This window comes from Rhamphochromis sp. 'chilingali' (genome assembly GCF_963969265.1).
Source record: "Rhamphochromis sp. 'chilingali' genome assembly, chromosome: 11".
In the NCBI taxonomy this organism is placed as follows: domain Eukaryota; kingdom Metazoa; phylum Chordata; class Actinopteri; order Cichliformes; family Cichlidae; genus Rhamphochromis; species Rhamphochromis sp. 'chilingali'.
The window spans coordinates 33,647,763-33,672,371 of NC_137938.1; the positions used below are offsets into that span (position 1 = coordinate 33,647,763).

Genomic DNA, 24,609 nt, shown 5'->3' on the forward strand with positions numbered 1-24,609 from the left:
GGGCCATAAGATGCTAGTGAAAGGGTCCTTGAAGAACTGCAATACTTTTATGCTAAATTAAACTAATGATGTTCTTGTTTTGTTGTCCATCGTTTTGATAATGAAATTAATTAGGCCTTATCTTTTCCCACCAGACCATGTTTTTGTGTGCGTACACTTAAAACTACTGACATTTCTTTGCTTCGAATCTTCATCCTGTTCAACCATCTGCTCGTTTTTTGAAAACAGCCTCTCGCTGAACAGATTACTCATCGCGTTAATAGCAGCAAGCAAAACATGAGCATTAGCCTGGCTGCTCATCTTGATGTCGTGCTTTGGGACAAGCTCCCAGTGCCATGTCTTCGGCTCACTACAAATCATTACGTTTAAACATCATAATGAGTTTGTGACACTGACTGGAACCAGCAAGTCAGTTTAAACCAGATGCTATTATTGGATTCATTTCAGTGAAGAGCATTTCCCCAGTGATATACGCAAGTGAAGACACAGAAAAAGGAAAGACTAGAATAGGAAATTGTGCGGCTGGGATATTATACCCCAAGCACCTAGTAAATAAGAATTTTATTCCTCGAACAAACAATAAAATCAACGTGACAAGCAAGGATAAATAAATTGAATATTAAAGACAACAATGACACCAGGAGAAAAAAGAAAGAAAACACACTGGAATGATAAAATGTATACATGATAGAAAAATGCATAAATAACAATATTATAGCTTGATTTCACACTCACACAGAGTGAATCTCCCAGACAGGCATAGTGCTGTAAGTATTCTGGCTGGTGTTGCGCTTTGCCAACAAACATTGCCCGTTCTTTCTTTCTGGAAACTGGATTTTAATTGAATTTTAATTGTCTAAATTTGGATAATATCCGCCATTAGCGAGGCTACAATATAATTAGACATAAGTGAGGGGATTGGGAGTGGGTGGCACACAGGTTTGTTTTCTCTGCAGACAGAGACATGCTATGAGTCCACTCATTGCCCTATATGTAGAGCAAATGTTACTGTGTTCTCCCAGTCATTCTAAATTCACAAATTGAAATCTCAAACATGGAGGCTATCAGAAGTGACCTTTCACTGACATTTGTTTCCACCTATTCTTATTAAGATTCTCCAAACACCTAAACACAGTCCCACTTTTATACCAGTCTAGGAGTTCACGTTGCATCACAGTGAGGCCACTTGTGATTACTACATTGATAAACTGAATTGAAAAATAATAGAGCTCAACATTTTATTCACAGATGGAAAGCAAACCAGTTCTGTTTGCTGACAAGAGCTCACAAAAATGCATGTAATGTAAACTAGAGAGTCAAGGAATCTACAATATTAGAGAGAAAACCACAACAATCACACAATCCACTAGGAGCAAGCGTTAGGTGAAAAAACTTGCTTTCAATAGAAGGAAACATCTGGCAGAACCAGATGAACCAAATTCAAACTTAAATCCCATTCCCTGAATTCATTTATATACACATCCTCTCTCTATCTTAAGGATGAATCCTTATTTATGCAAATGCAATGCCGAGTGGACCTACCTTACCTTAAGATTAAGACTTAAGAAGACAAGATTGTGTAATACCTTGTAAGTAACTACAGTTAGAGCCTAAATCTCCTGAACTAACTTCAACCTGGAGTTGGGTACTATTGTAAAAGTTAAGTGTAACTGCAGGATAAAAGTCCGTCCTATATGTTCCAATGTGCCTTTTGTAGCCACCTAATGGTCTAAAAATGTGTCCCACAATATTCATATATACGCCTTTACACGATTAAAGTAACATTTACTGATTTGTCCTATAAATTGATCTGGTACTCTATGCGAGTGTTGTATTTGCAGTGCTGTCCAAGTTTTGACAAGAAGCAGTGATTGCTTGTTTAGGTTTTGTTTGCTGGGGGAAGCAGAGCATCTTTGTTATAGTTTAGAAAAGATCATAGTTTTGGTTGGAAAAAGCCTTCAGTGTTGACTCAAAATGTGATGTGAACGCACGTTTTTTTAATCACAGACTCCACCTGCTTCTGAGAAACAACAGCCATAGTTCATTCTTACAGGAAAATGTAAACACGAGTTGTTTGAGGCATTTGAAACACCAATCAAGAAGGCCGCCTTCACCAGAACATACGCTCGCTTGTTTGTGTGTTCAGACCCAAAGGGAACACTGAAAAGGTGAAATCGAAAAGGCAAGCAGTCTGCAATTCAGAAAGGAGTTGTTTCGTCCTCTAAGGTCTCTCTTAGTATTCACAGTGTGTTTCTCCTCGATCGAAGGCAAAACTGAAGTTGTATTTAAGTTGTAGTATTTAACCTAAACAGAACTATCATGGCTTTTTCAGATTTCACAATCCCAAAAGGGTTAAACTATAATTCATGCTCTGACTTTTACCATTTTTGAGTATGAGAAGAATTTAACAAGGTCAGAGGTTTAATCTCGTCTGTTTAAGACTCGTTTGTGTCACAGTATTAAAGAAATCCCAAATGAGAAAGAGAAAGGGTTGTCTTTGACACATATTCAAGGAATCAATAAGTAAACAGAAGAAGTCCAATGATTCATGCATACTGTTGAGCTGCATACACACTGGAAGTGGTACACTCATCATCCATTGCTTAGAAAAAGACGGGTGGTTGCTTGCAAACATCCCTGGCCCCAGTTGCCTAGGTGACCCTGTAATGTAGTTACTCCCAGGTCACATATCAATCAACAGTATTCTTCTCTCTAATTGGTAATCACTTTAGCCACTCGCCTGGAAATTGAGAAAAATATTTTCTTGCTCCCCCCCCCCCCCCCCCCCCGCCCCCCCCGCCCCCTTCCCATTGCCAGTGGTTATTTTTCCCATAGTCGCTTGAACTCATAAAATATCATTGCTGTTCTATGGTCTCTATGTTTCTGCAAATTGCGTCTAGTTTGAACATAGCTTGAATTCAGGAAGGCCACAAAAGTCAAGCTAACCAATAGCTGATCAACTGATCAGTTCCATAACCTTTCTATTGGCAAATTTCATAATGAGGATTGCTACTTAAGACTGCAGTCACACAAGCCCAAATAACGACCCTCTACCTCTGGTAAGGAATAATGTTTCCCTAGCAGTTAGTTGGGAAATGGTTGCAGGAAGTTTTTGGGCTACCTCCTTGAAATTGCTTTGGTAATTAGCAAAAACTTGCCACAGCTTCTCACACTTTGAATGGAAGACATCCACTTATCTGTCTGTACTCACCATGCAGTACAGAAACTGTAAAAAGTACAACACAAACCAGAAATGGGGACTGTTTCTAGAGTAATTCTAGAGTAAAAGTTGCACCTTTTGAACAGTGTTTGCAGACAAGTCAGCATCTTTCATGCAAACTATGACCATCCACAACAAAGTGCTAGCTGCCAAATCAACTGCAAGGAGGATGTTGGTGCAACTTCCATAGCACCTCTTTGCAGCCCTCTTCCTTCCCAGCTCCTCATCCTGTTTCTTTTTGAGAAATGTTTCCACACCTTCACATTAAGTACTTGTTTAATGGTGTCATAATCAGCACTTTATTTTGGTGAGTTCCTCCTAACCAAATAAGAAGTACTTATTTTATTGATTAATTTGGGTTGGTACATGTTTGAGATCTAGTACTTGGTTATTAAGCTGGTGTTGGTTTCTATATACACTTTGATTTTATTTAGATCTTGAAGATATCTTCATGCTGTCTGTCTTCTCTGTGCCAGGTCTCCCTTGATGGAGAACGTGTTGATCCCTACAGGCTCTTGAGAAAATGATAAAAACCCTTTTTCATGCTGGGGTCGAGTGTGGAGATTGTTTTGCGGTAGCAGGTTCACTAGTTCTTAACAGCTTCCCATCGTGTTGAAGTGTTCTCAAGAGAGACACCTGTTTATTCCCTTCTTTATGGACCCAGCCATCAGTTAAAAGCAGAAGACATAAATGTATCCTCCCCACAGCTGTTTTTTTCCTGGGGACCATTCACTTTTATGAAGACAACCGAGGATTTGTTCCGCTCAAGAGGGATTTAGCTCTGTCTATTGGTATTAAAAATAAATCTCTCCTTGTGTTGCTGTTGCAATATTACATTTTGCCAGGGAGGCTCCCTATCATTTCTCTGATAACACCATGCTAACGAGTATGAAACACCCAGTGGAGAACACTAATTCAAAAGAGCGTTAAACCTGACCCAGATGATCAGAAGTCAGCAGTGGGATGAGGAAACATAGTCGTAACGTCCAACTGCAAGAGCAGCGAGGGATCAGATAAGATGTCTTCCAGCAGGTTTGTCGTGACCTATTTATCTTTGTCTCGTTTATGCACAGGGGACCTGAAGATTAAACATAACCTCTGTTTTGAAAAACCTCGGCTTGACCACGAGGATTATTACTCACTGATAGCTGAATCCATTTAAACTGGAAATTTTATCCTCAGGCCTGTTGGCTGACTTTAGCTCAGTGAGTTAAAGTTTCCTCACAGAGATATATTACTGTAAAACAAACACAGTGCTTTTAGACATTTCCTGTGATGCTAACAATGCTCTGGTGGGTTACACAACCATCCCTTTCCTATGTGTCATCCAGATGGCATACATCAGTCATAAAGTGAAAGTAATTACAGAGGTTTTTATTGCCCTAGATTGAGGCGAGAATAATTACATTGTGTATTCAAGCACTACCCAGATGGTTGCTGCATCAAGCCTCTCAGTTGATATTTATTAAAGCGTGAGTGCATGGTTTATATTTTTAACTGTCATGGTTAAGTGTCAGCTTGGTCTTTTTAGGTACAAATGCCAAAATCTATAGGGGGTGGGTTTAAGTTGGGGGGAAAAATACAGCTAAATCTACACACTATATTTTTTTGGTTATAGGGCTGCAAATATGTTAAATTCAATTCCAGAAATCACAAAAACACATGTTTGGCAACTCCTTTGATATCTGTAAAATGCTTCGCCAAAAGATTAAAAGAGCCATGAAGATCTAAATGTTACTCAGTTCAATTTTTCCCTCATTACAAGTTCTGATATCTTAAATAAACCATCATGTTTTGCAGCAGTGATCACGCACGCAGTCAATAAAAATATATTTTAAAGATCTTTTATTTTGAAAATAAACCTTATTAGAAAGCGAAATGAAACACTGGACAAAAGTATGATGTTTATATCAGTGCTAATGAAATATTCTTTTTTTTATTTTTATGGGACCATCGTGTGATGACTTCATCAACATTCGTATATTGTTTTATCTTCATCCTGCGGTTCTCTTTATGTCTACAGTAGGCATACTCAATTATCTGTAGCCAATGACTTTTTGCAGGGGATCCAATTTTCCAGAGATCTCTCAAAATTATAAATATTATTTCTGATACAATTTTTAATGCAAGATACCACAGAAACTATTGATATTCTGAAGTTTTTCATTCTAAATACAATGAGACACATTAATGTGATTTGTGTAAGCAGAGTTTCTGTTGGCTCAAAGATAACGTGGGTGGGAGTAAAGGACACAGTATGCTTGTTTTGGTATAAATTGCTCCCATCTGTAGATTTGCACCTGTCATCTGTCTTGTGTTTTTTCTCTACTATGATCAAAGAGCAAACTAAAAATACAATTCCACTTGAAGACAGAGTGCCTTAGTTGTTTGTCTTGGGTTATGCTGACACTTGAGACATTTAGCAATATTTCCTGGATTTAGCTTTTTGAACACTAAAATTTGCCTCACTGAAGAGTGCTTCCTTTATTCTTTGTGACCCTTTTTAAATAATAGAGTACAATTTTATAATTTATAGCTAAATGATTTTTATGGACCTTGTGGCTGTTGTCTCCCAGAAGCTTCCAGACCCTTCTTTGAGAACCACTGCTCTGCTATGCTTACTGCAAATGAATTCTTTTCTTTTATTCACGGGGATTCACATTAAGTGAATTTAAAGGATTCCTCTGCTATAAAATGTTGTGATTTTTGATAATAATGAAAAACAATGGTTTAAAATGATAAAAAAAATTCTGCCCTTGATTATACTCTTTGTGTCTGTGAGTGTGCTTAGGTTTGAGTGATATAAATTTCATTGAATGGTGAGCGTGAGGGTCCACATGGACATCTGCTTCTCTGCCCGTTTGGTACAGAGCTGTGGCAACGTAACACAACCAGTGCAGAGAAAGAGCCCATAAGAAGTGTTCTTGCTCAGCACCCACAGATTAAAGATTTAGTCAGATACATTGGCTTTATCAAAATTACTATTTTCTTAGGAGTAAATCTTTTTAGGTTTAGACTTCATGCTCTTGTGTTTTGATGAATGTATAAAGAGATTTTGTTTTTGCTTAGGTGTCCAGACGGTCCTCGCCCAAGCACAATGAGACCATGCCAGCTGCCCTGCAAGAAGGACTGTATCATGACCCCATTCAGTGACTGGGCAACGTGTCCAATTACATGTGATGCAGGTATGAAGGAAAAAACAACGATTCATGCTCATAGATAACTGTTGTTGCTGCTGTTAAAAAATTCAAGAGTATTGAAGAAACAAAGTTTCCAGCACAACTTCCCCTGCTTCTTTGCACACACAGAAGAACATAAAGTCTAAATAAGTAAAGTCCTCTCCGACAACTTTCCCATTAAACCAGCTTATTTATGGTATTGTATTTTCATCATGCATCTTTAATTTCATTCTCATGTTTTTATCTCTTATTTTTTATTTTCTTAGCTTGTACTTTTAAATAATAAGCATCTACATACATGTTACTTTTCTTCATTCTATTTTTTGTTTTTGTGTCACTTGTACTGGTTGTATATGACATTGATGGGGAAAACTTAAAACACTGCCCTTCATTTAGATTTGTCCTGTTTAAATGCTAAACAGGGTGTGTACCAGGTTTTATTTTTTATAGTGGACACTCTCCAAGACTGGCTTTATACCACATGACCACATGGCCTAGCCTCCTTGCTGGTGTCTGGTTGGTGGATGAGCACATTGAACATATGTGATTGGTTGTTTAATTTTTTTGCTTTTTAAAATGTGGCCTGTAACATGTTTTGCCCTGATAAAGGCTGCAAGCCGAAATAAACTGGTCAAATCATTAAATTGTTCTTTATACTGAAAATGTTGCTGGGCCTCTTTAGACTTTCTTGGAATTGGGTGAAGTTGTGCCAAACTCCTCTATGTTGTAAAAAGTACTTTATTCAGTCAGTCAGGCCTTGGTGGTTTCAGGATAGTCACAATATTTCCAATCATAGTTGACAGAGGTGACAATAATATGCTGGTAATAACATAATAATAAAAGATAACAAAATGGAAAACACAGAAGCTAATTTTAATTGACTAAGTGCAACAACTCTAGAGTTGGGTTGGCCTACACCAGTGGTTCTTAACCTTGTTGGAGGTACCGAACCCCACCAGCTTCATATGCGCATTCACTGAACCCCTCTTTAGTGAAAAATAAAATGTGATTTTTTTACTGGTGCACAAAATGAGCCATGCATGTCATGGCGAAGGCTCTGCCGAACCCCTGAGACCGACTCACCGAACCCCTAGGGTTCGATCGAACCCAGGTTAAGAACCACTGGCCTACACTGAGCTGAAGACAATGACTGTCACATAAACACATGCTCTCATGCCTCGTTACAGATCATTAATTTGATAGACTGGCATGTAGGACAACATTTGGGCTGACCTCCGTTAGTGGGCCTGGCAAGTCTGCTTGCTCCGGCCAGCAAGTGGTCGGTGTTGTTGTTTTCAAGCGGTGAAAGGAAGACGTTTTCAGATGAGGTCACCTTCGTCAGGCGGCCATTGCCCAAGCTGTTGAGTGGTGGCAAAAACATTAAGTTGATTTACGAGTGAAAATCATTATCATCCGTATTTTGATGACCTCCTCCTGTGACACGGTGGCATAAATCTCTTCGGTCTAAGCATGCTTTACTGGTGGTAGTGCATTTTAATTTGATGCTGTTGATATCTTAACCTTGTGCAGAGAATTACACACCACCCACGTAGAAAGGTTTGAAGCAGAGTATAGGGCTATCCAGAGGCTTGTTTCAACTTAATGAACTACTCGAGGGCATCGCCACACATGTAAATACCATAAATTTAATCTGAGTCAGTTCCAAGGTCTAATGGGATTTTTCCGCATCATCGTTGTTGGCTTGATATCCCCAGTAATCACAAGTGTGCGCTTTTGACGCTGGCTGTCCAATTAGAATTGGCAGTTGCAGTCTCCAAGTCCATTCTTCAAGGATTATTAACAGAGTAGTCAGCTTATCATTTTGACATTTTTCTCATCACTTTTCCATCATATTTCTTAATTTAATTCATTAATTGTCTGCGTCCCTTCAGCTGGTATTGCTGTGAAGAAAAAGCAATCAAGGAAACGTCTTATCATCCAGATGCCATCCAACGGAGGGCAGGAATGTCCAGAGGTGCTCGAAGAAGAGAGGGACTGTGAGGTCCCCAAAATCTGTCCCGGTTTCAGGTAAGCGCACGACAGCCACCTTCAGGTGTCGACAAACACTGTTGTTGCTGTTTGAATGTTTTGTCACATGGACAATGTACCCGTGGGTTTTAAAATGTTTAAACCTTGAGGCTCATTGCACAGATTTTTGTTGTTGTTGTTTTTTGTTCTATGCTCTACTTTTGTGTTTAAATGGTTTTCACTTGCAGCCCTAAAAAGCCAAAATACAAACCAACAGCATATCCCAAACAGCCAAGTTTTAATTTAATAATTTATTAGAATATTTAACAAACATCAAAAGATTCAACTATGATATAAAGATACAGATTTTCTCTACACCTGCAAACTCTGTCAGTCTGACTTTCTGTTCCCACCTCTCAAAATACCAGCTGCATGTGTTTATTTATAGGTGCACACTTTCTTGTTAACTCCTTGTTTGCCACCATGAGAGACAAAATAGATGTAAGTTATGGACTAACTAATGAGATAAAGTAAAAATAATGTCAGCGTTTTGTCTTATTGGATATCTATGCCAGTCTCATCAGTCTCTTTGGCTTTAATTTGTGTTCAAATCAAAGCCTTTGGTCAGAAATGAATAGTTTAGTGATGAAAACTGGAAACGAGGTTGTTTTATCAGGAAAAATTACGGGGGGAAATCCAATAATCCAGTTTATTAATTTCAGACTGTGACATTTCCGTGGTGTCGAGAGTTTATCTTAGAATATAAATTGAAATCTTTTTTCCACCGCAATTTAACTTTTTTCCTTTACTTTTTTCTAATAAATGTTATTCAAAAAAGTGTGAAAATAAAGGTGAAAGTCTACACAGTTTGATTAAATATGACAAAAAAGCAATAAGTGGTAGCGGGGTTTTACTCTGTGATAAAGAAACCTGGATATTCTGGTTATATAAACCAAGCTGTGCCATGTAGCTGTGCTATCCTTTCTTATGGTGACAAGGTGCTGCAACCAACTTGATTCTATCTTTGTGGTGAGCAGGTATCTTCCTGGTGACTCGTTGATTAAACCACAGAAAAAAACGTTTCTAAACTGAGCACACTGTAATGGATGACTGTAAATACTGGCCAAACAAATAGTTTGTGTGTAGTTTAAGAGCTTTTAAAAAGCTAAAAAAAACAAAAAAAAAACAAACTATAACACATGTTCTGTGTTTAATAAGTCATCAGTCAAATCATGTTTAAAATGCCATTGAAATATGCAGCACTTTGCATCATGTATAACATAAATGTTAAAATGAGAATAATTCATTTAACTGAAGAGGGACTATGATGCTTGACTAGACATGTAACTGCTCTAGCTATGACAACCTGATGTTTTATTTCACGATGATGTAACTTTTATATGATTTAATATGCAGCTCTTGAAAACTCCCAAGTGTTAGTTTGCTTACAGGTCCAACCTGAACTTCACCTGTTTAGAGACTTAGAGAGCTTTTTATTGTCATTGTGCAGTTTCTTGCACAGCGAAATTGGGTAGCTGAACCACAAAGGTGCTAAAGTAAGAAGAAGAGAAACCAATATACAACGAAGGCGAAAAATAAATAAATAATTAAATAAAGAGAATAAAATAAAAAACAGTGTATATGTATACATATGTGAGTGGAACTATATACGTGGTGTATGTGTAGGAAACATTGAAACAGACTGGGACCAAAATAATTGCACATGAGCCAAAAATATTGCACAGAACATGGAAAGACTGAGATATTGCACATAGATGATCAACAGCAGTGTCAGGGTGGATGTGTTGGGGAAGTCTTTACACACTCTTAGTTTGCATTAAGAGTTCTGACAGCCCACGGGAAGAAGCTGTTCTTTAGTCTGTTGGTTTTGCACCTGATGGATCTGAGCCTTTTTCCAGAGGGCAGGATGTTGAAGAGGTGGTGGTTAGGATGGAGGTGGTCCTTTATAATTGCCCTGGCTCTGGAGAGACATCTTGAGCTGGCAATTAAGTCCAGGTAGGGGAGTGGACAGCCGATCACCTTCTCTGCAGTTCTGATGACCCTCTGTAGTCTCTTCTTGTCAGCTGTTGTGCAACCACAAATGTTTGTTTATCCACAAATGTTAGTTTTTCATGTTTTTACTGTAATCAAAGGACAGTTTGTGAACTTTCTTTTTTTTTTTTACTTGATTTTTGCATTTTTATTTTTTTTGTTTGTTTCTCATTGTACCCCCATATCTGGAACATAAATTATTTTATTTACTTTTTTTTTATCATTTATTGATTTATTTAACCCATAATTGATTTTTACTGGCTTGAGTACAGTCAATGAATATACATCGACTGTATCAAGGTGTTTGGATCAGATCCAGTTAGAAAGGGGTTGGTAAAGTCGTTGATTAGACTTCATTCCCACTTCATTTTAATGTTTTAAGCCCTAAAAACAAACAAACCTTCAGATTTTTATGGCTTTTAAGTTGTTCATCTTTTTAGCTTGTAAAGCTAATGTTAGCACTATTAGCCAACATCATTAACATAGTTTTTATTATCATATCTGACTTTAAGGTGTTTCTTTGTAAAATATATATTATTATAAAGACTTTTATGGGCATATCTATAAAAAACATGGGCTGACATGAGCAACATTGTGCTTACTCAGGATGTGAGTGTGACATAACAAATGGCTTAGATGCACCTGACAGCTCATGCTGAACATTTTTGTGGAATGTGCTGGAAATAGAAGTTAAAAAAACAAATAGTATGTTTTAGATTCTAAAAAATAAATAGTTGGAGAGAAGCGAGTACATTGTAATCTTGGATCAATGGAGCTGTCATATACTGATTAGAAGTAAAAATATGTTGTCTTAAGGCTGGATGAGCACATGACATTTAAAGAAAGTGTCAGTTTTCTAGTCCAATCACTGGTTAGAGCATTGGGCTCTGCAGTGAATAAAGGCAAGTGTGTGCAAAGGGAAGCGTCGAATGCTTCAGAGCAGAATTAGCCAGATCAGAGACTTACTTAGAAGATAACGGGACATTGCACATTGACATCTCTGGGGTCATGAGTTAAAATTGTTATTTTATTCAAGCAGCTTGTCATTCATTCTCCAGAACAGATTACTTTGTGATACTGAGGAGATTAGAAGCAATTTATCACCTGCATATAGATATAAAGAAAAATTGTGAAGCAAAAAGAAGACTTTCATTATAGAACCTCATCCATTTGAATTCTTCTGGTTATCCACATCAAGGTCACGGGGGGGGAGCCTATCTCAGCTGTCACAGATTGAAAATGTCATGTCAAGTGCAATTTTAACAAAACACAAAGATCCCTGTGTGCAAACGTATGTTCAGGAACCATTAGCCCAAAAGACACACAATATCAGAGGAGGAGAGGCATTTTTTATTTGTTGCGTGTACTAAGTAAAATTGAAACGGACAGTAATTTTTGGATTGCTGTGTCTGAGGACAAAAGGGGTGCACTTTTTAGAAAAATGTCCTCCATCTGTGCTGCCCAAAAATTTCTAATTTTGCAAAATAAATGTTTGATCACTACCAAACTTTTAAAGTCTTACAAAGAAAGTAGGTTTGGGCACTCCTGTGTATTGGCCTGCACAATATGCGGAAAAGCTGACACTTGTGATAACATAGTCGAGTAAAACAGGACCTATACAGAGCCCAAACACTGAAAAATGCAAAATACAATAACATATTTTAAGCTTGTTCATATTTAATAGCAATGTGCTTTTTTGTTTTGCATGTTCATATTACAGTGATGATGAAGCATTATTTCATGGTCAATACAAGAATGTATTACACAAAAAAGACAAAAAACAAAGGCAGGATTAAAAGTAGTTCAAAAGTGCTGCTGCAAGTAGCTGTTATTGATGAATAAACATCATATAAAGACAAAAAAGACCCCAAAAGATCAGCATCTATCCTTTTTCCTTTGAAGCAGCACCGCAGGTCTTCTGTGGGTTTAGACTGTCTTTGTCTTCTTTCTAATTCCAGATTAACTCTCTGATGGTGACATCATGGTTAGGTGGTGGCAGCAGACATACCTGTTGCAAGACTCTGGATGTATGTGCATGGTTGTTTAATGAGACCCTTCCCTGATACTGTGTGAAGAATACAAATTCAAACAACAGCACAGACCCCTTTATACTTTACTCTTTATTTAGACTTTCTCTTTTCATACGGCACAGTCAGCAACACCAGTGTTTATTTTACTGCCAATTGCTATCCAGCAATCCTATGTTATTCTAAGTTGGTTATTCTGCAGCCACTCTGCATCCGTCTATGAATTTCACTTTTATTTGTGCAGGCACACTGTGTGTAAGGCTTTCAGTTCAGATTCATTTATATGGTGCCAATATAAGTGCCAAAATGTTGCCTCAAGGCCCACATTCGGATGTAATGGTTATTTTCGACCAAAACGGATTATTTTCAATACATTTAAATGTTCAGATTTAAAAAGTAAATAAATAAAAATCGGTTATGTACATTTTCCTTGTTTGAAATAGTGACCAGATAACATTTAATGATGTGTGCACTATATCTGAAAAGTTGGAAATGGCATATTTTTCTAAAATCACTCAGCCTCATTGTGCTCAGACTTGATTAGATTTGTACCTGTAAAACAGCTGCTGTGGCTGTGTGAGTCATAATCGTGCCTTTTCATTAGTGTAATTGTTTTTTCAGCACAAATCACTGTTACCTGTCTGGTCAGGCAGACCTTTTCTCTTATTTTCGCAACACAGTGCATTTTTCCTAAATTTCCTAGATGTGCAAATTTTTCTTTTCAGTGCTGAGAGACACGACAAGTGATGTTTCCAGATCAGTCCTGTGTGCTTTCACAGTGTGCTAATCATTAAGAAGTAGGTTATAATCCAGGAAAATTATGTAAACCAACCAAAGCAGTGCGTATCATAAAGGCTGTTTTGCTTTTCACAGTTCTGCCTAGCTACACTGCATCGCTTCAGTTGTATTTTATCATGTTTACGCCTGTACAATGAGACAGCTGGTGCAGCACTTATTGCTCCTTTTGGTCAACCTCAGAGAAACGATAGAACATCCGTGGAAGACTTAAAAATCATCTAGCATGCTTGTCTTTCTGTTGGAAAGTCATGAGGTTTTCCAGATGCAGAGTTGGTTTTCATTCATGGTGACATGTCATGCAGGACAAAACCGTTAGCTGTCAAGTGGGACATGCTTTCTATTTCCAATGTAATACCTCATCCAGATGTGGCCTTAACTGGGCTGATACTGTGTGGGCAGAACACAGCATTACTGTGCTGTAAATGAATTTATTCTATTCAGACTCTGACCTGGTGCTTTGCAAGATGTTGCTGTGTTAATGAATATTATTGTAGCAATTATATGTATGTACTTATTTTATTTATTCTAGGTGGAAAACCCACAAATGGAGGAAGTGCCAGCTGGTCACCTGGTTTCTCAGACAGGACACTCCGGGTGCACAAGAGACCTGTGGACCAGGGATTCAAACACGAGGTATAGAAACAAATCTCTCCGTCCCCTGTTTCCCCCTGCACCGTCCCTGAGCCATTCCTAATCACCCTAAATTTAATTTTTGCTCATTGCGGAGCATCTGGAGCCCAGCCATGAAGCAGCAGATGGATGTGCCAAGGTTTGGAGAATAGGCCAATTTAGTTAGAGTACGCATCAAATCCTCCCACTCACACAACGTGGCCCAAACTGAAGATGACACTCCTATAAACATCAGCAGTAAAAGATATTTTTCTTCTTTTTACTTTTTTCCTCCAGTTGTTTTTATTTTATTTTTTTATTTATTTGTAATCCTCTAGAGTTTGGGAAGGAAATGTGCTCACACCTTATCATCCTCCTCTTGAGACTTGTTTGACAGCTTGGCTTGTTTCACTGCTGGCTTTTTTTTTCCACCTCGGGCTCTTGTCATGCAATTTTAATCGAATATCTCTTGCTCAAATTTAGAAGAAGATGCTTCACCGTGCCTATAGCACACAACAGCCCAGACCCCTGTTCATATCGACTTCACGCACAAGTGACAAGTACTTTAAGAGTTGTGGCTCTCTCTCTTTAAAAGCATATTTCCTCTCGCCATTTTATAGAGAATGGGTACACTATAGAGTCCTAGGAGGCTTTCATAAAAATCCAATTTCAGGGGGGTCACGCAGAATGATCAATTTCATTTCCAGCTCCTATGGAAAGCCATTATTAGTGCTTATTTTTCTGTCTCGCCTTTGCTAGCTTGCATTAATGGACAGAAGAATCGGTTTATGAAAATGCTTTAAGGTCCATTATAGACCTTATTTTTCCAGATTCTGTGCAGCTTCTCTGTGACTTGATGCCATGTGACACTTGAAGTTCAGACTCTCCTGCACTGGTTTTCACACTTCTGTCACTTCCAAATGGCAGAAATCATTTTGTCATCGACTCAGACCAAATGAGACACGCTGTCCTTTCTGGTCCGTGTTTCCTGACAGCGTATTGTGTTGTTTACCTGGAAAGAGGCTTTCCTTAGAGGGTGGAAAAACCCTATAGTGGCATTATTAAACACACAGAACAGAGGGCTTGTGCTGTTCTCTTTCTCTTTCTTGAACACAGCCACTCTGTCACACACATACACACACACAACAATATAAGACCTGACCTAACACACCAGCCGACGGAGGCTTTCCAAACCAATAGCGGTGCCCACGGGGGTTCAGCAAAATGTGCTTAGAGATTGATTTCTCTATGAAGGTACAGCCCTGCAGAATGTCTGCATCACAAGAAAATGAAATATTGCAGCAACACAAGTACTACCCTTTATTGAAAGAACAAAGGAAAGGATGATGCAGTCAAAGACAAATTGACTTCTGGGCTTTAAACCAATTGAGGGAGAGATGCTTTTGTGTCTGCTCTTTTCTTAATTGTTATTAAACCCCCCTGAGAGCTAATCTGAATCGTAAAGTTCTGATCTATTTTTCATCCGCTCCCTTTAAATCTATATTTCAAGTCATCATGCTCACGAGTGGGTTAAGAACTCCTAATTAAAGGGGCACTTCAGTGATTTCACATATCAAAGTTATTTCACTTGTCACAAGAACTACTTGGCCTGTCAGAGGTTGTAGGATGTGTTGTGTAGTTCTGAAAGAGCTTTATCTATAGCAATAGACATTTTGGCTTCTATATGTTATTTTTATACTTGTATTCATATTCTTTTTTTCCCCTTTATTTTTTCTTACTAAGAAAAATTTTGTCTGTGTTCTGCTGCTGGACACTAAATTTTCCGGAGGAACCTACCCGTGGGATTAATAAAGATCTATCAATCGATCGATCTATCTATCTAGCCAATTGACAATGTTAGTGCACTAGCAATAATATCTGATTTAATTAGGTGATCATTTTTACAGATTTTATATTGACATGATGAAAAAAAATTTATAATGCAGAAAAAATAAATTGGGTATAGCTCTATAGTAGCTTTGACTCTGACAGCACATGTAGCAGAGTAGCATCATAGCTGAACAGAAGTTAATTATTGGTCTTCCTGGCCCTTATTGAGCAAAGGATTGGGACTGAGGAGTGAACAGCTCTCCAGTCCCCTCAGTTCCTTTCTTCTTTGTGTGTTTGTGTGTGTGTGTGGGGGGGGGTATTTAGCTTATTTCATTTACTATTAAATTAGTTTAGAGGGGAAAGTCCTGGCTCCTATAGTATATTGTGTACCGGGCCAAGACCCAAATGGTTTATTTATCTTTGTTTATAAGTAACATCATTTGTTGGTTAAGCGAATCTTCAATGTGGCATCTTCTTTATGAATTGTAACCTTAGAGTAATGTTAAGTTTCATTTTGTTTTCTGGTTGTGGCCATAAATAGAAACCAAGCAGTGCCCGTGTTACTAGCATGCTCTTGTGACTTACATAACTGAAAGGTTATTCAGGTGATTTAATGAACCCAATAGTGTTTACATATATAGAGAGAGTTTATAAATACATATAAAGATATGTATTTATAAATCTATATAAATCCTATTAGCATAGTTAGTGATATCTGAAGTTTTCACTCCCTTAAATTTTTCTTGGCTGACAAAAATCTTTTATTAGTCAAGCTTTACCTCTATTAAATGACTTCTGCAAGTGCTAAATGTATAATATACTATATTGCTTTTTTAAAACACAGCAATATCATGAGGCAAAAATATCACTTTTGCTGTCTAGTTTTTATCTGTGCAGTAAAAATATAACATCAAACTACAGACAGCAGATATTTCTTTCCATAGGAAACCAAATGTGCCTATAAGCCCGTCTGCAACTCAACTCACCTCACCTTAACTTTATATATTGTGTGCATAATGCACAAATAACTGGAACACTGGTTGTTAAATTATTGAACTATTAGAGTCAAGCTTTCTGACCTAAATACTGAGCAGGTCTGAGACTGGGAGGAGATACAAACCCAGCCTCAGAAAGTCACAAGCTAGTGTACTCCGAGTGTTGGTCCCAAGCCTCAATAAATGGGAGGAATGTGTCAGGAAAGGCGTAAAATCTGTACCAAATCAAAGATGCAGATCCGTGTGCCGTGGTAGGCTCTTGGGAAATAAGGGATTAGCTGAGAGTACCTTGCTGAACTTTTCCTTCCTGTAAAATTTAGACATTTAACGTAAGTGAGATTTCCATGCTTCATTGCAGGGAAATCTACTGTGGTTGAACTGGAAGCAACCACCCTATATGAAATATGAATGACCCTTGCGTTTATATTTTTATTGTGCACAAATACAACATATAAGTTTGTTTCTCATTTTGGAATTGCTGAATGTAGAGCTAAATACTTTATATTTTACTACTTTTTAGGACATTTTGTTTTGTCTACAAAATCAAAATATGCTGTGATGAAGTAAGATTCAGAGGAAGTCCTGCAAATGGAAAATGCATCAAAAAAGTAAAGTAAACTGTAACAGTAACAGTCGTGAAAAATGGTATTTAGTCATCTCAACTTGAATGTTGTTTTTTTACACTAGTGTTCCTATAAACATTCAACTTTTGATTACCTTTCAACAATGTCTTTAACTTTCCATTCATGTTACGACTTCCAATCAATCTGTTGAAACAATCAGTCATTAAATCACAATGTTTAATGTTCTAATGGGGTCTTCTGACCCGACTTCCTCTCATTCTTCCAGCCGTGTCCTGCCGCCAGCTGGACGGGACGCAGGCCGATATCAGTGAGTGTCTGAAATTTGCCAAGGCCATGCCTGCCATCACTCAGCGCTGTCAGCTCCCCTGCCAGGATGACTGCCAGCTGACCAACTGGTCCAAGTTCTCATCTTGCACAGCTGACTGTGTGGGGGTCCGCACCAGAAAGAGGTCATTGATAGGTGAGGACAGAGCGGCATAGCACAAACAATGCACTGCTGTGAACCGTTTTCAGGCAGACTTATTTGCATTGGAGTTTAACATTTGAGGAGTGCAAGAAGATTTGAGCAGCGCTCCAACAGAGGAGTTTTAAAATGAAACACAAGGTAAAAAATCTCTGCGTTTAGTTTTTGACAGCTAAATGTTCTGGTGGAATTAAAGCAACAAGTCTAGGAGAAGACGTCTGCCTTTGTGATCAGTGTCAGTGTCACCAGGGGGTACGTCGTGCATTGCAGTCATGTGTAATAGTGTAAAGAATTAAGGTACCTCCACAACTGTGCACAGAGGTTACAAAGTCAACCCGAAACTGTGAGAAAGTGGATTTGAAAAGCTTTTGTTATCCAGTGATGTGAATTTTAAGTACCTTTAGACCCAACCACCTATGTGTAAGAGAGCAGACGGATCATTAGTAAGTCATAAGTCAGGTAATTACTCTTTTAGAGACATGCTTTCATTGTTTTTAGTTTTTTAGGAAGGGGAAAGTGTGGATTTTGTGGTTTAGCCACTATCCTGTGGTTCAAAAGCATTTTTATTAATACCATGACTGCCCACTACCTCCTAGTTCATTTCTTTTTAGCCTTAGTAAGTTTTTCTTTTTACCAAATCTAAAATAATTGTGGTTGGTGTAACATTTGGATCCCAGGGTGGAAGAAGCATTCATTTCTTCTGCCTGTTGGTCACTGTGATGTTTGTGGACAGTATCAACAACACAAAGCTGTGCGCCTGTCACAAGACAAATTTGAGAATCCACAGTTCGAAAATTTGATGGCAAAAAACTGCAGGTAAAGCCTCGGATCATCAGAGGGACAGTCATCCACACATCATCTCCTTATTTACATTGGAAACAGCTACTAATGAGAGCTGCTGTAAGGAAAAGAGTATTTCTTTGCACAGTGATCTGTGATTAACGATGCTTGGCATGTGTGAGGATAAAAAATATCAAGCTGTTTCAGTAAGAGCCCACTCTGCTGGAAACTATTTGGCAAGCCTAATCTATCATCATGTATCCCACATGCATAGGGGCACAGCAGCTCCTGTGTTGTCTAGTCTTTTTTTTTAGCGGGTAAACAAGACCTTGAAAGCAGCCTCAGTATCATGCTGAAATCCGTCAATGCCAGCAGACACATAGGTCTCTGGATTCTCTTAATCTATATCCTGCTCCACTCCGCAGGGAGAAGCAAGAAGAAAGACAAGTGCAAGAACACACAAATGTACCCTCTGAGTGAGACGCAGTACTGCCCCTGTGATAAGTACAACGCACAGCCAGTGGGGAACTGGTCAGACTGCATCCTGCCTGAGGGAGGCAGAGTGGAGAGCATCCTAGGAATGAAGGTGCAAGGAGACATCAAGGAATGTGGACAGGGCTACCGCTACCAGGCCATGGTGTGCTACGATCAGGACAACAGGCTGGTGGAGACGTCACGCTGCAACAGTCATGGTGAGTATGCTTGCATGTGCGTTTGTCAGGAGTGTAGTCCCAGAGCTTGTTCCTTTTGTAAAGGAAAACCTCGAAAAATGTGCGGTACAGATTACATAAATAATAGTTTGTTGGCACATATCCTCATTAGCTGCTGGACAGTGTGTTACACACTCACCAGGCAGACCTAAGAATTGGAGGATGTTAATTTTACATGTATCTCAGTATGTTTTTAGACATAAGCTACAACCCTTTCAAAATATTTGGATGAGTCCCAAATTTCACTTGGATCACATATCATATATGAGTATATGAATATCAGCTGAACTACCGAGGGTAAAACTGGCTCTATAGTTGAACTGACAATTTTTAGGATGTCTTTATATATTTAAAAGTAGTTAGCAGTAGCACTAGGCTGATAAACTGCTTTTTTATGGTTGTAGCACCTTTGGGCAATGTTCATAAACTCAACCATATACTTTCATTTTACCACGTTGTTCATTTTCAGGTGTTTATTTTGTGAGTTTCGTCCTAAATCTCCTTTAAATGGGTATTTTTTTTAAAAGTCTGAACATTTGTATACTGTACCTGTAGCAGCGATGTGTGGCTGCACTGAAGACCTTTCTGTTTATTCCACAGAGTGTGCATTATAGTGGGTGGAAGTGCAGCATTAAATGGTTGTGTTCTACATGGCTTTAGTTATCTAATTTGCTTTAAAACCAGGGTAGAACTCATAAATTGGGGGTTTTGGCTCAATGTATCTCTAACAGTAATGGTGACAAGCTGTGGGTGATGCTATGCCAGACGGAGCCACGGCATCTACTCCCTCAACTGTGGTTAATTTCAGATGTGTGCACACAGGCCATGTCTCATAATTCCTGAAGATTTCCTCTGGCTAGTTTTATTGAAACTAATTTATAACGAAGACACTGTTTTCTGTGGGTTATCCAGCCATGCAGAGATGCTGTTTGCCAAAAGTGGTGCTGCTGTAGAATTAGACAAGTTGACCACAACTACCATTTATGTCTACACAATGCAACAGAAACCTTTCTGGGATATTTTGTAGTTTTTTTTAGGAGTTAAGTTCAGTTTACTACCATTTAAAATTTGGTGGCAGCTCTCAGAAATCTGGATTTCAGTCTTGAGTTGGAGCACAATGTGTAGAAAATCAGACTTTTCTCCCCTTTCTTGTACTTTACTTCTTGGTTTCAGGTGAGAAGTTTACTGTAGTGCACTGGAATGTAGCAGATGCAGGAATAACTTTGTTCTGTTAAATATTCATCTGAAGCAAAAGATTTTGTTTGTGCACATATGAAAACCCCTCCCATGGCTGCTAAAGACTCATTCTGAATACTGAATTTCACATAAGGAGGCCTTTTTCTGGCACACTCCTGTCAGAATCAGTTGTCCCCTCATTGTAAGGTCTTATCTTAGATCCAAAATACTTCAAGCAAAGAATCCCAGCTCAGAAACTCGTTGTGAAATTGCTGTGGAATCGAATGCAGGAGATGTTCAAATGAATACATCAGTGTTGTGCATATATAAACATGGTTTTATTCTCCTTGTGTGAGTCACAGATTCAGATATGCGTCAGTTAATCTGAGTGTGGGTGTGACGAGCGCATCGTAAGGCTGGGGCTCTGTGTGTTTGTGTGCTTTTGTCAGATTCTGTGTATTTTTACACCTATGTGAATGTTTGTGAGTGCATACGTGTGCACCCATGCATTCATCTTTAAGCGTTGTTGAGCTAAGAAAAAAGGAATATTCCTTGAGGTGCACAGAAAAACAACAACACATTCATGAAGCTTGGCATTAGTGCATGTGAAGCTCAAAGAGATCATTAAATCTCTTTTATTCCCCTCATTCAGCCGTCTTCCTCTGTTCTCCTTGCAACTCCCTCTCCCAATTTCTCAGCCATTCTCTCCATCTTTACCATCATCACTTTTAATCTTGATGGAGGAGGAGACATGGTCCTTCCACGACTCCGCAGCTGACACAATGCCCCCGGCTATGATGTCGATCAGGCAAACTGTGCTCCCTTTATCTTTTTATTACACAGACATCACCAGAAAAAAGGGGGTTATCATTAAATGTGGACGTTATTTCAAGCTTTGTGGTTCTGCACACTTTTCAGATTGTCTTATTCCTCTGTGAAAATAATTTTGCATAAGAGAAGATAACACTCACTCTGCTTTAGCACCACTTGTTTTCAATAAGCTGTTATTCTGAGGTTTTGACACAGGCACAGCAAGCAACCCTATAAGGATTATATATATATTATATCTTATTATATAGGCTTATTTTTTTAGCCAATTAAAAAGTCAACCTTGACAGCAGGGATGGAGCAATCAGCAGCAAAAGAAACATCCAAATGAAAGATTCATGATTCTCGTAGTGTTCAGCAATAATCCAGTCAACCACAAAAGGAGTTCTCTAATAAAAAGAGGACACAATTGGCAAGTGAATTGTTGGGAATCTCGGAAATACAGTATTCATCCTTTGGCTTGTTTCATTGCATCGGTGTTTCCCGTCGACTGACTGCTTTGATCCTCTCTTTGGAGGTCGGAGATTCATCTTTTATCTGAGGGGGTCAAAAGTTAAACCACTCACTCTGCTTATTTGTTCTGTTGGAAACTTTTCATCTTTTCAAATGCTGTAGGCATTTGTGTTTTCTTGCATTTTTTTCAACAACCGTTCATCTGATCTTCGCCATACCTGGCAGGTATATTGTTGATGACCTGAATAAATGAAGCTTCAAGTCGTTTAAATGACCAATTCTCACACTTGAAGCACACATGTGATGAAAGAGGGAAAAATGAATAACACAGCCATAAATAACAGCAAAAGTCAGTGAGAGTGAACACTATATTAAGGCCTCAGTCACGCAGACTTAGCGACCAGTTGGCACCACCTGGAAACAACAGGTTGTTAGGGTAAAATGTTGGCGAGTGTTTGCTTAATGTTTCTAGGTGAAATATATCACAAAGGGGATGCTGCACCGAAATCCTGACCGCTTTGGTTGCTATGAGATTTTGATATTTCAGGTGGCACTTGTGCCTTACCACCACAACCAACACAGAAAAGACACACTTTTCACTGCAGCTCACCAAGCAGTTGATGAATATTGGCAGACAAGTTGACATCTTCCAGGCAAACTACACACGACCACAGCAATCTGCTAGGAAAGAGTAATTGCATGGAGCATTCTGGTGCAGCTCCATACGCTTCTTTGCAAGCAACTGCCAGCAACCTCTAGCAGCCACTCACCAACCAGTTGGGGAATGCAGACCTGTGATTTTTAAGGGGCTCGCTGACTGAACTTTAGGCCTAGATCTTTAGGCCTGGCTTTTCTCATGCACCAACATAACTTACTGGTTTTGGCGAGTCTACCCCAGGCCATTTCCTGCACGTCCTTTCAAATTCAAATTCAAATTCAAATTCAAATTTTATTTGTCACGTACACAGTCATACACAGTACGATATGTAGTGAAATGCTTGGACAACTGCTCGTGACCTAAAGAAAACAAAAAAAGGAAAGGCTATGAATAAGATAGGAAATAAATATGAAAAATTAAAAAGGGTAAATTTAACTAGGAAGGAATAGAATATAAATTAAGGTTAAAAATGAAATAACTGTACAACACAAATTAGAATGAAGGGTAAATTTAACTGGGAAGAATAAGATAAAATATATAAATTAAAGTTGAAAATAAAATAACTGTACAACAAAATACACAATACACAATATTGTGTATTGTGTATTTTTCTCATCTCTCCTGTCCACTCTTATGTCCTGTCAAGAAATCGACCATTCCTGTTTTAGAATTTCAGCCACCACTCATGTCTTTAAACTCTTCACTTTGATGGAAAATTATTGCAAACTGTGTTTGTGTGTATGAATTTCTCATTTTCTCAACAGCAGATCATCTGTTTGGTGTAACTTAAACAAAACAAAACAAAAAAGCAACAGCCTTCTCAAACCATACACACAAAGCTGTGTAGGTAAGTAACATTAAACTATGCCAAAGATGATGATACAGAAGGGGAAAATCTCTCATCTCTGATGTGCTCGGCGTTAGTCTTATTTCTTATCTCTGCTGCTATCAACAACCCATGATGCTTTGACCTTCACTGTGACTTAATATTACAGGGTGGCTCAGGGAGCCTTAACCTCATAATATTACGGGATGGCTCATGGGGCCTTGGCCTCATCATATTACAGGATGGCTCAGCACTGTAGCACTGTGGTAAAGGGGGAGGGGATGCAATCATTGGGGGAAGTCATAAAGGCAAAACCTTCTCCTGAAGGTTTGAGGACAAAGGTCAATGTTTAATCATTTTAGTTAAAAACATCAGCGAGTCCTTCTGGCCTAATGGCCACTGCTGTTGTTCCCCTCTGAGCCCCAACCTGAGCCTAAAGGGTATACAGTTGTTTTTCAGAGCATCTAGGGATTAGGCTGTCTCTATTACCTTGAGGAGGATTGTGGAGCAGAGGGGCATAACAGGCAGTAATGTTGGGTGGTCCCTAGAGCCAAAACGGGCATCTAAAGTCTCGCAGGACAGCCATCAGGGAGATGAAATTTGCTTTCAAATGCCTAGCTGATGAATAACCTGGACTTTATTCCCGACCAGATGGACAAAATAAGTGTTGCAAACAGAAAATCATCTTTTGATAAAGTCTCGTTATTATCCGTTGTGTTCACTTTAGCCCAGCAGTATTTAACTTAATGTATCTTTCTATCTGTGCTATATTTACAATAGAACAGTTTCCTCTTTTTGTTGTTTTCATTGCAATTGATTATTATAATATTTGTCAAAACAACCAAAAAAATTGTTAAATTTACAAAAAAGTTTCATTAACTTTGCAGTTGTTAGCACACCCTGGGAGGGTGTGCACTGGTGCAAAGGCTACTGCTGTGACTCATTAAAAAGGCACAGTAAAAATTTAGCAAAGGAAACATGTGGACTCTGTTACTCTTGTGGCTGTCCTCATTGCATATGTATGTGCCGCAGTTTTCCTTTCACACTGCAGAATTTGGAGAGGAGAATGTTGTAAATGTTTTAATGAATCTTTTACTTACACAATGAGAAGAAAACCAATATCCTACCTCGTCCACACTTACAACGAATGTGATAGCTGTTATTAGAATGAGCTTGGGGGACAGTTCACAGCCGTGAGCTGGGTGCTAAAGCATTCCCGTCCAAAATCATAACACAACAGGGTGGAGTTTAACCTAGAGCAATGCAGGTGGGGTTTATAAAATGCATGACAACTATGGATGTATGTGTCACCTGTCACTTATTCAGGATTTTGCAGAAGCTTTAAATTTATCGACTGTCCTTCTTGTTGTCACAGCTGGCTGTTTGTCAGATTCTTCCCTTTGACTGTAGTAAATGCTTTCAGCATCACACTACATGCTGGAAAAGTAAGATC

General features: G+C 38.6%; 1 protein-coding gene across 1 annotated transcript in view; it reads left to right on the forward strand.

Annotated features, from left to right (window-relative positions):
* Positions 1-24,609, forward strand: part of thsd7ab (thrombospondin, type I, domain containing 7Ab) — a gene marked incomplete at its 5' end in the record, with an annotated part of 205,505 nt that overhangs the window by 122,112 nt on the left and 58,784 nt on the right. Inside the window, 5 exons of the mRNA XM_080895569.1 lie at positions 6,290-6,405; positions 8,292-8,427; positions 13,774-13,877; positions 17,528-17,722; positions 18,931-19,197. Coding sequence (XP_080751695.1) covers positions 6,290-6,405; positions 8,292-8,427; positions 13,774-13,877; positions 17,528-17,722; positions 18,931-19,197 — 818 coding nt within the window. The remainder of the gene's footprint in view (positions 1-6,289; positions 6,406-8,291; positions 8,428-13,773; positions 13,878-17,527; positions 17,723-18,930; positions 19,198-24,609) is intronic.